At 43.6% G+C, this 10,481-nt stretch overlaps 1 protein-coding gene across 1 annotated transcript; it reads right to left on the bottom strand.

Moving 5' to 3' along the window:
• Nucleotides 1-1,467: 1,467 nt before the first annotated feature.
• Nucleotides 1,468-10,248, bottom strand: klf5a (Kruppel like factor 5a). The gene is made up of 4 exons (XM_006783699.3): nt 9,854-10,248; nt 7,648-8,776; nt 6,418-6,477; nt 1,468-3,733 (listed from the first exon to the last, which is right to left on the bottom strand). The coding sequence occupies exons 1-4, from the start codon at nt 10,016-10,018 to the stop codon at nt 3,555-3,557; spliced, it is 1,533 nt and encodes a 510-aa protein (XP_006783762.2). The 5' UTR covers nt 10,019-10,248; the 3' UTR covers nt 1,468-3,554.
• Nucleotides 10,249-10,481: the final 233 nt, after the last annotated feature.

The following is a 10,481-nucleotide window of genomic DNA, read 5'->3' as shown; positions in this document are numbered from 1 at the left end:
GTGTCAGCGTGTCAGTTGTTGCGGTATCTCTTCAATCTTTGATAACAACGTGTTCTATTCTGAGAATATTGGGAAGGGTTGATTTTGGAGGGAGCTGCATATGTGTGTGTGTGCGTAGATGTTTGTGTCTAGCTGGGCTCCCCGTGGTCATTCTATTGGTCTTCTGGGTGGGTGGTCTGTTCCAAGAGAGGAGTACTGGAAACATTATACCAGCGTACACACACGCACACTTTTACACATGCACAAAGGGAAACTGGGAATCACACCAACGCAGCACAGCAGAGGGTGGAGCCGGCAGGAGTCTTCTTCCAGATGTGTGATATTAATTTAGTTGATCCAAAACATGAACCGGTAGCTCCCACTCAGTCATCATCGTTTAGCATGTGTGTGTGTGTGCTGCTGCTGCTGGTGGTGTCGCAGCACTCGACCTAACTTTTTAATATTTTCAGACCCATAAAACACCTGTAAGTTTTTATTGGGATAAAGTCTATTAATTTCAACCGTAAGTAAGAGATAGAAATCAAGACTGACTCAAATTCATGAGTTACAGGTGGAGGAAACTACAGAGCAGAGCGGGCTAGAGAGAGAAGAGGTACATGATTAAAAAAGGGGGAAAGATTAGGAGTGGAGCAGGTTATGAGAACAGCCTCCACTCTGACCTGTGGAGCAGCGCCCCTGGACTTTCATACAATACATTCCACCGGGGAGGAGAGGGGGATACGGTGCATGGAAAGACAAAGAGACAGAAAATGAAATTAAATAGGAAGAGCGGAGGAGGAGAAGGAGACAAGATGTAGGAGGACGGAAGTGGTTGATTGGGTTCCCCCAGAGATTCTTTTGTTTAGATTGTTCTGCATTTCACTTCTTTCACTCTCTCCCCTCCACCTCCCACTTTTTGACATCTGAGGTAGATTACAACAGAGACCCTGGGTCACATTTATGACTTAAACCAAGAACATATGGTGTGTATGCGTGTTTGAACATCCATTTCAGTACAGTGGGATTCCCCTACGGTCCTTGAGTGGTGGTCAGATTTATTTTCTTGTCCATTGTCTCTTGCTGGGATATCAAAGGACTATTGTTTGTTGATCAGCAAGGGTTCCTCAGGTTACTTGCAGGTCCTGGACAAAAGTGCTTTGCCTTTCTTCCACATCTTCCCTTCTTATCTCCTTCTATTTTTACTTTTTAAGTATGCTGGCCCTACCGCAGAAAAGCCAAGAAACAAAGGATCAGCACTTCCACAGAAATGTTAAGATTATAAAAGATTAAGCGTGGTTATGTCTTGTTTGGTCAGGCATGTTTATTGTCCCACAGGTACCTGACTTTCTATTTGTACTGCAACGGATTCGATTTTATACGAAGCTCACAGACAGATTACCAACTCCACCACTGCAGCATGTTGTTAGCAAGAAGAAAGAAGAAATATTCCCATTAACTTCAGCACAACAAGCACATCTGTAAAAGTGTCAGTTGACTTTATTAGCATCAGCTTCACTCAGTTGAAGAAAAACAACTTTTGTCTTTGGAACGTTTAACCATGGAAGAAAAAAAAAAAGCATCTATAAAATAAGTTGCTGGAAGGACAATATATAAAACAATGGCATCAAAATAGGTTTGACAAGAAGAAAAAAACAAAGAAAAAAGGCTCAAATATTTTTGGATGCGGGGCATTTTTCCTCTGTTTGCCCTGTTGTTTACAAAAAAATAACAAAAGAGGAAAACGAACAAAAAAAATGTATTTACAGTGCATATATTTACATTAAGGCATTTTTGCTGGGGAAAAAAAAGACGGTTGATCAGATACAACCCCTGCTTCTACACAATCAAATAAATAGTCAGATTTACCATTATACATTACAGTGCTATATTATCGATATGCTACCTGCAGTGAATGAACAAATACAGTTATAAGTGCAGGCTAAATCTCCCCATCAAATGGACATTCAGGCGTACATTAAAGGATAGGTTCACACTTTTTTGTTATGCTTTTTTTTTGTTTTAAACAATACTCCATATCCATATGTACATTAAAAGAGTTGGTGATTGACGAGATCCCTTTGGGGAGCGATTTCAATGCAAGCAATTGGGCAAATTCAATATTCTGTGGGGGGAAAAGAAACTAATCTTCAACTTTAGAAGCTGAACCAAAGTTTCAACAAGTTAATAATAAATTTTAAAAAACAAAAAAAACAAAGTGAACCCGTCCTTTAACAAAACGTGTCCATGAGTAGTTAGAGCCAAGATAGCTCCGTAGAGCCAGAGCATCCCAGGATGTCCGCGAAGTGGCCAGATCTGTGCTGTTACATTACCACAAGGGTGGCTACCATATAATTCAAGAGATTTACCTTTTCAAAGCTAAACCTAGAGATTTAACAGATTTAGTTTTTCTTTTCTTAAAAAGCACCATGTTTTTAAAATGATTGACTACACTCATCACAGCTCTGCTACTAGAGAACAAAAACACATAAATGAGAGAAAGAGGCACTTAATAAGGTGTTGGCGATGTGTTGGACATGATGCTTTGGTTAAAACAATTAACAGAAGTAAAACGCTGGGTGAGACTGATCTACACTAATAGCATGCTGCATTTTGAAGACACTTCAGTGCACATTCAAGTTTGTGCATCAAATACTGTCGATTCTGTATTAACTGAATGAGTCCTAGAACACGTCTATGGGTTCTGCTTACATTTCTCTGGTTGGAAATCCATCAAAAGACGACCTGAATAATTCATCATCTAATTGCTGCTCTTTAGCATCCATCCACCTCCCTCTGTTTCTCAATCGTCTTCCAATCTCCTCTCTCTAAAATCAAAAATTTCTCCCTCTCGGTCTTTCTCTCCATCTCCATCTCCACCCCCACACTCTCACTTTTTCCCTGCTCTCTCTTCCCTCTCTCCAGAGTACAAATGCCTTCAATTTTTAATATCTGAACAGCAATGATTTGTGTGGTGCACACAGAGATGTAGTCCAGTAGTGATAATGATCGTTCCAGTGGTGAATGAGATACTTGGGCCAAAAAGGCTGAGGCTTAGATTACCAATTCTAGTGCAAATCTAAGGATTTGGTAAAGAATACAAACCTGGACATTCCAGTTCTAGAGAGAAACTAACAAATCAATGAGTAAACAAAGATTTGGCTTGACTAGTTTTGCGAACAAAAGCTTCTCTTTTATAAAAGAAAATTAAGCCAGTTCTATGTTACAATAAAGACAAAAAAAGATGCTGTTTTAATTCATTCCAGTCACACCCCATCTCATCTTTTCATTTGCCCAAACACATCTATAATATGTGTATCTGGTGGTTAAGGGACCAGAAGATCATCTGGCCACCATCTTCCTACTTTAAAACCTCCAAATTGTTCCACTTGGCGTTAAGAGCAACCTGTTTGTTAGGCTATTGAAGTGTTTTAGCCCACGACAGCAGCACCAGAAAGAGCTGTGATGTCATTGAAAGTCACTCTGCATCAGGCAGCTCATGTAGCTGCGGGACACGGAGTGAATGCTTTATGTTTTGTCAAGATGCTTGTATGTTTGAGCATGTGTGCAAAACGTTGCTAGTTCTGGTGTCTCTTCATGTGCAGGGCAAGGTGATCCGATCGGGAGAAGGAGCGTGAGCAGACGCCACACTGGAAGGGTTTGGCGCCCGTGTGTTTCCTGTAGTGACGCGTCAGCTCATCCGAACGAGCAAAACGCCAGTCGCAGCTGTCCCACGTACACCTGTACGGCTTCTCGCCTGCAGGACAGGAGAAAGAGTTGGAGTGAGTGCAAACCGCCATGCCGTTTGGTGATCTATTCTGAGCTATCGCTTGATCATATGATACGAACCAGAGCAGGACTGTCAATATTCAGGTACTAAGAACAACAATTATTGTGACACAAGCCAATTCTCTGACTAAAGTGATTCATACAGTTGGGTGGAGGAACTGGGAAAACTGGCTTCACCGAAAACGCCAGTTGTCTAACTAGATATACAGTCAAAACACTGTCACTCAAAAGCATTCATCAAGCACTCACACGCCAATGCAGCAACCAGTGCTTCACAATTTTCCCACAGTGCCTGGTCTGTATTGTCAACTTTTCCCTCCAGGTATTTTCTTTAATGACTGCAGCACGTATGTCTTTCTGTCAGTCATTCCAGCAAAATTCACCTGCAGCTTCAGGCACTTTCTGAAAAACCAGTCTGCTCTGCTCGTTGTCCCTCTGGGAGAGTTTTGTCTTAGGCCCACAAGTTGACCAGTGTATACTCAGGTCTACTAAATGTAAAGAGGTTTAGCACTTGCTAAATATTTAGTATGCAAGTATAATTCATTTTTCTGCAACTTAAATTCAACCTGACAAACCTACAGTAACTACAGCACATGCAAAAGACCAGAACAGAAAACACTTAGAATTATAACTTGTACATGTTGACGCATCTACTGCTTCTTTGTACTTAGCGTGCGTCTGATAACAGTGGATGCTTAAGAAATATGAAAGGATTGGAAGGAACTTGATTTTTGCTTAGCTAGATTCCTCCCTTTTCCTTCTTTTTGTACCCTTTCATCCAGATTTTGAAGGTTAGGTGGAATAGCATCTCATTTCAGCAAACACATTTTTTGGCTTTTTAAGATTCATGAATATGAGCCACTGTGGTGCAAAATCAAATGGAATAAATCAAGCTGTGTGGTTGTTTTCCTTCTTCCACATTGCCTTTAACCTCTATTTACATATCAAAAACAGAGTCCAGAATCAGTGTCCCCATTACTCTAAATACCCCCCATTCCATTATAATGAGAAAACAGTGAAAATTTTTTGATCCTTTTCTGTGGCTTATTCAGGCCACCAAGGCTGAAGTTAATAATAATAATAATAATGATGATAGTGGAAAAAAAACAACTATTTGAGAATCATTTTTCAAAGCTCTTTGCGCTATAAACATAATCCCATTAACTTCCATTAAACTGAAGTGGCAGCATAAATCACAGAGATGGCTTGTTTTATAATCTGGACAAATAAAAACAGAACTATTTCCGCATGATAAACGCCGCTGGGGACACCCAAGATTTTTTTTTTTTTTCCCCTTTTGTTATTTAGGTGACCAACTCTTCAAACAAGCACATCAAGTTCTGCAGCATTGCTTTAAAAAAAAGAAAAACCCAGAGTAAACCTGTTAGAACCACAGTGTCACCAAACTTAAAGACACACACCTTAAACCGAACACAAGGAAGAAAGACCATGAGAAGGCGCTGTTTAAGGGGGGGGAAAAAAATCAGAAATGATTTCCAATACAGAAAGAGGATATTTCTCACAATACACCCACCCACACATGCACACACACAGACACACTAACAATCAGGGTAATGGATGTTGATGGAGATTAGAGTGGGAACTCCCAGTGGGACCCAAACGCATTAGGAATCATCTCATAGAGATTACTGACAGGTGTGTGTGGAAGTGTCCGTGTGTGGGTGTGCACGTGTGTGTACGAGTACATAAGTGTGCATTCGAGCAGCTGAATAAGAGAAGGAGAACGAGTTATAGACAAAGATAGGAGTAAAGGAGGAGGGCAGGGTTGAAGATGAAAGTATGAGAGCACAAAAACAGAGGAGAACAGGATTGGATAGGGGGGAAAAGGGGGTGGGGGGGGGGGGGAGAGAGAAAATAACTAAGCACGGCCGACAGAGGCATAAAGAACATGTAGTTGCTGCTAGATAACATTTACGTGTCGAGTTCTCATCTTGTGGTCTGTAATAAGTGCAATCACCACAATCAGCCTGCAGCATGAGTGACGCCAGATATAATTGTCGCGTCATGTTCCTGATACGAAAATGCAAAGCACGCGCAGCCGCAACGATGTTCCGAACAAGTAGTTTAGATCCATAATTAGGACACATTCTGGCTTTTGTGTGTGTATCCAGATGAGCGAGGAATGTGTAGATATCAACAGAAGCTTTGTTTTGTTAGCTGGAGTGAGGTGGGGCCCAACACCTAAGCATTTGTTTATTGACTTTGCTTGTCCAAATCCAAGCTCAAATCTAAACGTGACAGGAAGAAAGGGAGTAAAATGAAATGCAGAGAGAACGGAATCAAAGTGGAAGAGTGCTTTAAAGCATTTGAACAATTCCTGAACGGGCGATGGGATTTAAAAAAAAAAAAAAAAAAAAACATGGCACCACACGTTTAGCACTGACCACATAGTCTGAGAGTCATCCCCTGGCAGAAGTGTGTCACTTCCACCTGTTTTGATGGAATAGTATATTGGGCAGAGGATGGGGAATGGGCTAGGATACATTTACACACACATGCCAAGAACACAACACTCTGCCTAGCAACATAGTGCCAGTGCAGATACTGAAATACGAGTCCTGTGGGCAGCGTCTTTTTTTTTTTTGATGGGTCTCTTTTTAAAAAGCTGCATTAATTAGAGGAATCTCTTACCAGTGTGAGTCCTGAGGTGTGCTTTCAAATGGGACGACTTGGTGTAGACCTTCTTGCAGCCTGACGACAGACATGGAGATAAACACAAACAGACTGCTTAATCCAAGTAATTCACACGTGGCAAATATGCATTTACCCAATAAACTGAGCTGTGGAATTCAAAAAATCCAAACTAATGAAGAACAGAAGCCGTTTTGGAATCAAATATAGTAAAGTGTGTTTCGTAGAGCCTCTGCTCTATCTCATCTGCTGCTTTCCAAAATGAACAAAATGGGCTCTGTTAAAAGCAGCCCTCATAGCCTCATTTGGTATTAAAAGGCATTTGATTACAAGCCTCGAATCACCAACGATGCTACCTGAAAACCTCTGTTTTCTCCTTCTGCGCACGCTACAGTTTGCTTCTACAATGTCAGAAAGGTCATTAAGGATTTTGAACGATTTAGAAAGATATTCGTCAGATATCTTATGACTTTAAGTTAGGAAACGATAGAATTTCGTGTATTGCTATGATTAAACCGTGAGCAGCTGCAACAGTGTGACTAATATACGTACACTTGGATGAAGTGTGGCTCTGTGAATATGATGGATCTGCTTCATCTGGCTTTTTAAGAAGTAAGACGTGTGCTAACGTGCTGCGGTAGGCTCTGCTTAAGCCTATTTTACATGCCGCCACAGGCTAGCTGACATTACATGTCCTACAAGTAGCTACATATCATACAGTCTGTGTGTGTGTGTGTGTGTGCCAGCTAAAGAAAATAAATACTTTAATCTCAGCATGCAATCTCAAATGTAACAGTATGAAGATATGTGTGTGGGAAAAAAGATCAAATGATTCAAGGAGAACATCTTTTTAATTAACACAGCCCCTGCATACAAAAACGTGCACTCTCTCACACACACACACACAAAAACAGGTTCATTCCACAATCATACCAGTGATTACTTTAAAGCCACCACACTGTTTAAGAGCTCATAGCTGAAAGTGCCACAGTCATTTGAGGTGTGCTAATATATGCAAAGCAGTGTTTGAACCAGATAGTTTACTGAAAGGTAGTAACAGTCTGGCTGGCAGTACAGAGTGTACTCTGCCTTCACGACCCAAAGGCATAGGCAAATCATTCAAAACATGAACAGAAACATTCACTACAATGCAGTGATAAAATAAACACACAACGGTGATTACATTCACAGTGCACATTCAGTGGTGTGTGTGTGTGTCATTCTTCTAACCTGGGTAATCACAGTGGTGGATCCGTCGTTTCTCTAAGTCGGGGTTGTTCCTTCGGTTGTAGCGGACAGCCACCGCGTTCTGTGCTGGATTTGGGGTTGGTGTTGTCGTGTGGGCTTGAGGAAGGACTGTGGCTGGGCCTGGGACTGGTGTGGGGCCTGTAGGGTGGGGCAGAGCTAAGCCACCTGGTCCCGGGCCAGGTCCAAGTCCGGGTGTGCTACCTGCAAGCTTGGAGGCGATGGTGGCAGCATACGACGGAGGAGGTGACATGTTGTGGAGCAGCTCCTTCTGCCTGTCAGGGCTGCCGGGCTCTGAGTTTGGCGGAGAGGGTGGCAGGTAGGGCACCTGCTGCTGGAGGAATTGGGGATGTGCCTGAGAATGAGGATGTGTGTATACCCCACCACCTAGACAGCGGTAGGCAGGCTTGACAGTTTGCTCTTGTTGAGAAGCAGAAGTAGCTACTGGCAAATCATGAAAAGGTGTGTGCATCGTGGTAGTGTGTTGGATCGGTTGCTGCTGCTGCTGATGGTGATGATGATGCTGAGCCTCCATGCCATTGCTATGGCGATGATCCAAGCCAGAGTTTAGGAGCTGAAACAGCGAGCCGCTGTTGTCATGGTGGTGGTGGAGAGCGTGCTGCTCAAACTGTGGTGACATTTCCTGTTTGACATACACTTCTGGCAGTGAATCGCCACCGCGGCTGCCTCCCAGCTGATTGAAAACACTGGTGAATTCTGGTAACCCAGTTAATGTCATGTTTGTGGCGGAGTTTTCCATGGCCATACTGCCAGGGCCGTGGCCGGATGTGCTGCAGCTACTTGTGGGCGTAGTGCCGGGGCAGTGGGGCTGCAGGTTAGAGGAAAAACACGAGGAGGGAGATTCTGTTTTAATGTGAGTGAGACTCGGGTGGTTCTGGTGTTGAGGGGACCGCACCTGCTGGCACAAGCCCATCCTCAGGTAGCCGACGTCAGGGAGATAAAGATTCATGTTGAGGGTATAGGGAGCCCCAGCGTCAGTGAAGAACTGATCCACTGCTGACGAGCTGTCTCTGAGTGACTTCTGCTGGTTGTCTGCAGGGTTTGGAAGTGGAAGAGGCTGAGGGGAGAGATACCTGTCCATCTCACACTTTGCCTGAGGATTAAAAGGGAAAACACACATTAAAAATAAAAATTTAAGAAAAAAAAACAAAAACAAGCAGTTAACATAAAAAGAAACTTTTTGGTGAATGAAAAGTACCACAGCCTGACTTCACTAAGTCCTTCTCAGTGCTTCTATTCTGAACCACTATTATGAGAAGACAAAAGGTTTGATAGGACAGTCACTGCTAAAGCATTTATCAAGTAGTCATCAAAAGGCAGTTGCCACATTCCCTCGCCGCCTGCAAGGCTGAACTCAGAAACCTGACGGTGGTGAGGCCCACATTTGAGGATTAAATGATGTTATGTCAATAAAGAACCTGATCTAACACCTCTTATTTGAACATGTGCAGCTATTACAAGCCTAACAGAGCAGCCAATCGCCGGTCAAACTGCACACCACAGGTGAACAACTTGGCATAAAAAATGCTTCATTCGTACTGCTCTTTTTGGTCCATCTCCTGTGGCTCTGGGGGGTCTAATCGGTATAAAAGTTAAAGAAGCAGAGCACCAGAGGATGAAACAGTAACATGAAAGGGAATGGGGAAACACCCATGTCTCCCTGCAGCAGCAGCAGCAGCAGAAACAGCAGCAGCAGTAGTAGTCTGGGGATGGGCTGCTATTTGAGGGTCCTGATCCTACCAGCTGTTATAGATCTCCCTGCTATGTTGCACAAGTTTCTTTCTAACTGGGGACAGAGTTGCCGGGACGTTTCTGTCCGAAGCTGGAGTCAGTTGCTGTCAGCGTGGTATGATGGTGAGAAGGGACGCCAAGGAGAGACCAACAACTGGTGACCAACTGGCTGGCTGGCATAGAAAACATGCGGTGAATGCGTTTTGCAGGCGGAGGTGCTCGACTACGCGTCCAGCTGGTCGCTTATTACCGAAAATAGAGCTGAATAAAGTGACGGTTATGATCGCGCAGAGAGGGACGACTGAAATTTAGACTCAAATAAATAAACAAATAAACAAGCAAACAGAAAAACAAGCTGGATTTAAAGCCAGACTGCCACGCCCATTCAGTGAAATGCATCACTAATGTGTAAAGTCGGTTTGATTTCCAACCGGTTTACCTGTGCGTAATCATTTTGTCCAGCCTTGTCTGCTTCGGTGATCTTGCAATCCAAGCCGAACAACGCCGAGTCCTCCAAGGGGAACCCAGCGGGCAGACTCGCCTTCTGCAGCGGGTAGAAGGGATCCTCCTGCACGCCGCCGCTCATCGTGAGTGTTGCGGCCATGAAGCTCCGACGCAGCGCCGCAAAAACGATCGCTTGCCGTGTGTTATTATGCAAAGAGGAGGATGCTACAGCGTACCGAGAAAGGAGTGGAGCCGACGAGGTGTAGTGCGTGCGTTAGAGTAATTAATGTGTGCCTGTCGGCTACATCTCCTTCCACTTGTTTCATCCCTCTGCTCCGGCCCACAGACAGTTTTCTATCTGGCGTTCGCAGGGCGGAGCGGCCCCAGTGTAAATACAGACCGCGCACCGCCCACCAAACCTTTAAAAACGCTTTGATCATTCATTCACCGGCCACCGCCCTACGTTTGCCATCCATACACACCGACAACAGCGCCGTAAAAAAGTCCACGAGACCGGTCAAACCGCATTAAAGTGGTGAAAGTCAAACTCATCGCAGCCAAGAGAGTTTTTGTAAAGTGTTTTGAGATGATAAAAACAGATAAAACGTGGAAAGGCACTGCGA

Source organism: Neolamprologus brichardi, chromosome 13 (genome assembly GCF_056152115.1).
Source record: "Neolamprologus brichardi isolate AB-2024 chromosome 13, ASM5615211v1, whole genome shotgun sequence".
In the NCBI taxonomy this organism is placed as follows: domain Eukaryota; kingdom Metazoa; phylum Chordata; class Actinopteri; order Cichliformes; family Cichlidae; genus Neolamprologus; species Neolamprologus brichardi.
Note: the sequence above shows the minus strand (reverse complement) of the source record. Positions and strands in the feature narration are given on the sequence as shown.

Bases quoted from the DNA above. Each gene is read 5' to 3' on its own strand.
- klf5a (XM_006783699.3), bottom strand. From the start codon at position 10,018: ATGGCCGCAACACTCACGATGAGCGGCGGCGTGCAGGAGGATCCCTTC. The intron at 8,777-9,853 runs GTAAACCGGTTG...TTTAATCCTCAG, and splicing joins GACAAAATGATTACGCACAG to GCAAAGTGTGAGATGGACAG. The intron at 3,734-6,417 runs GTAAGAGATTCC...CCTGTCCTGCAG, and splicing joins ACACCTCAGGACTCACACTG to GCGAGAAGCCGTACAGGTGT.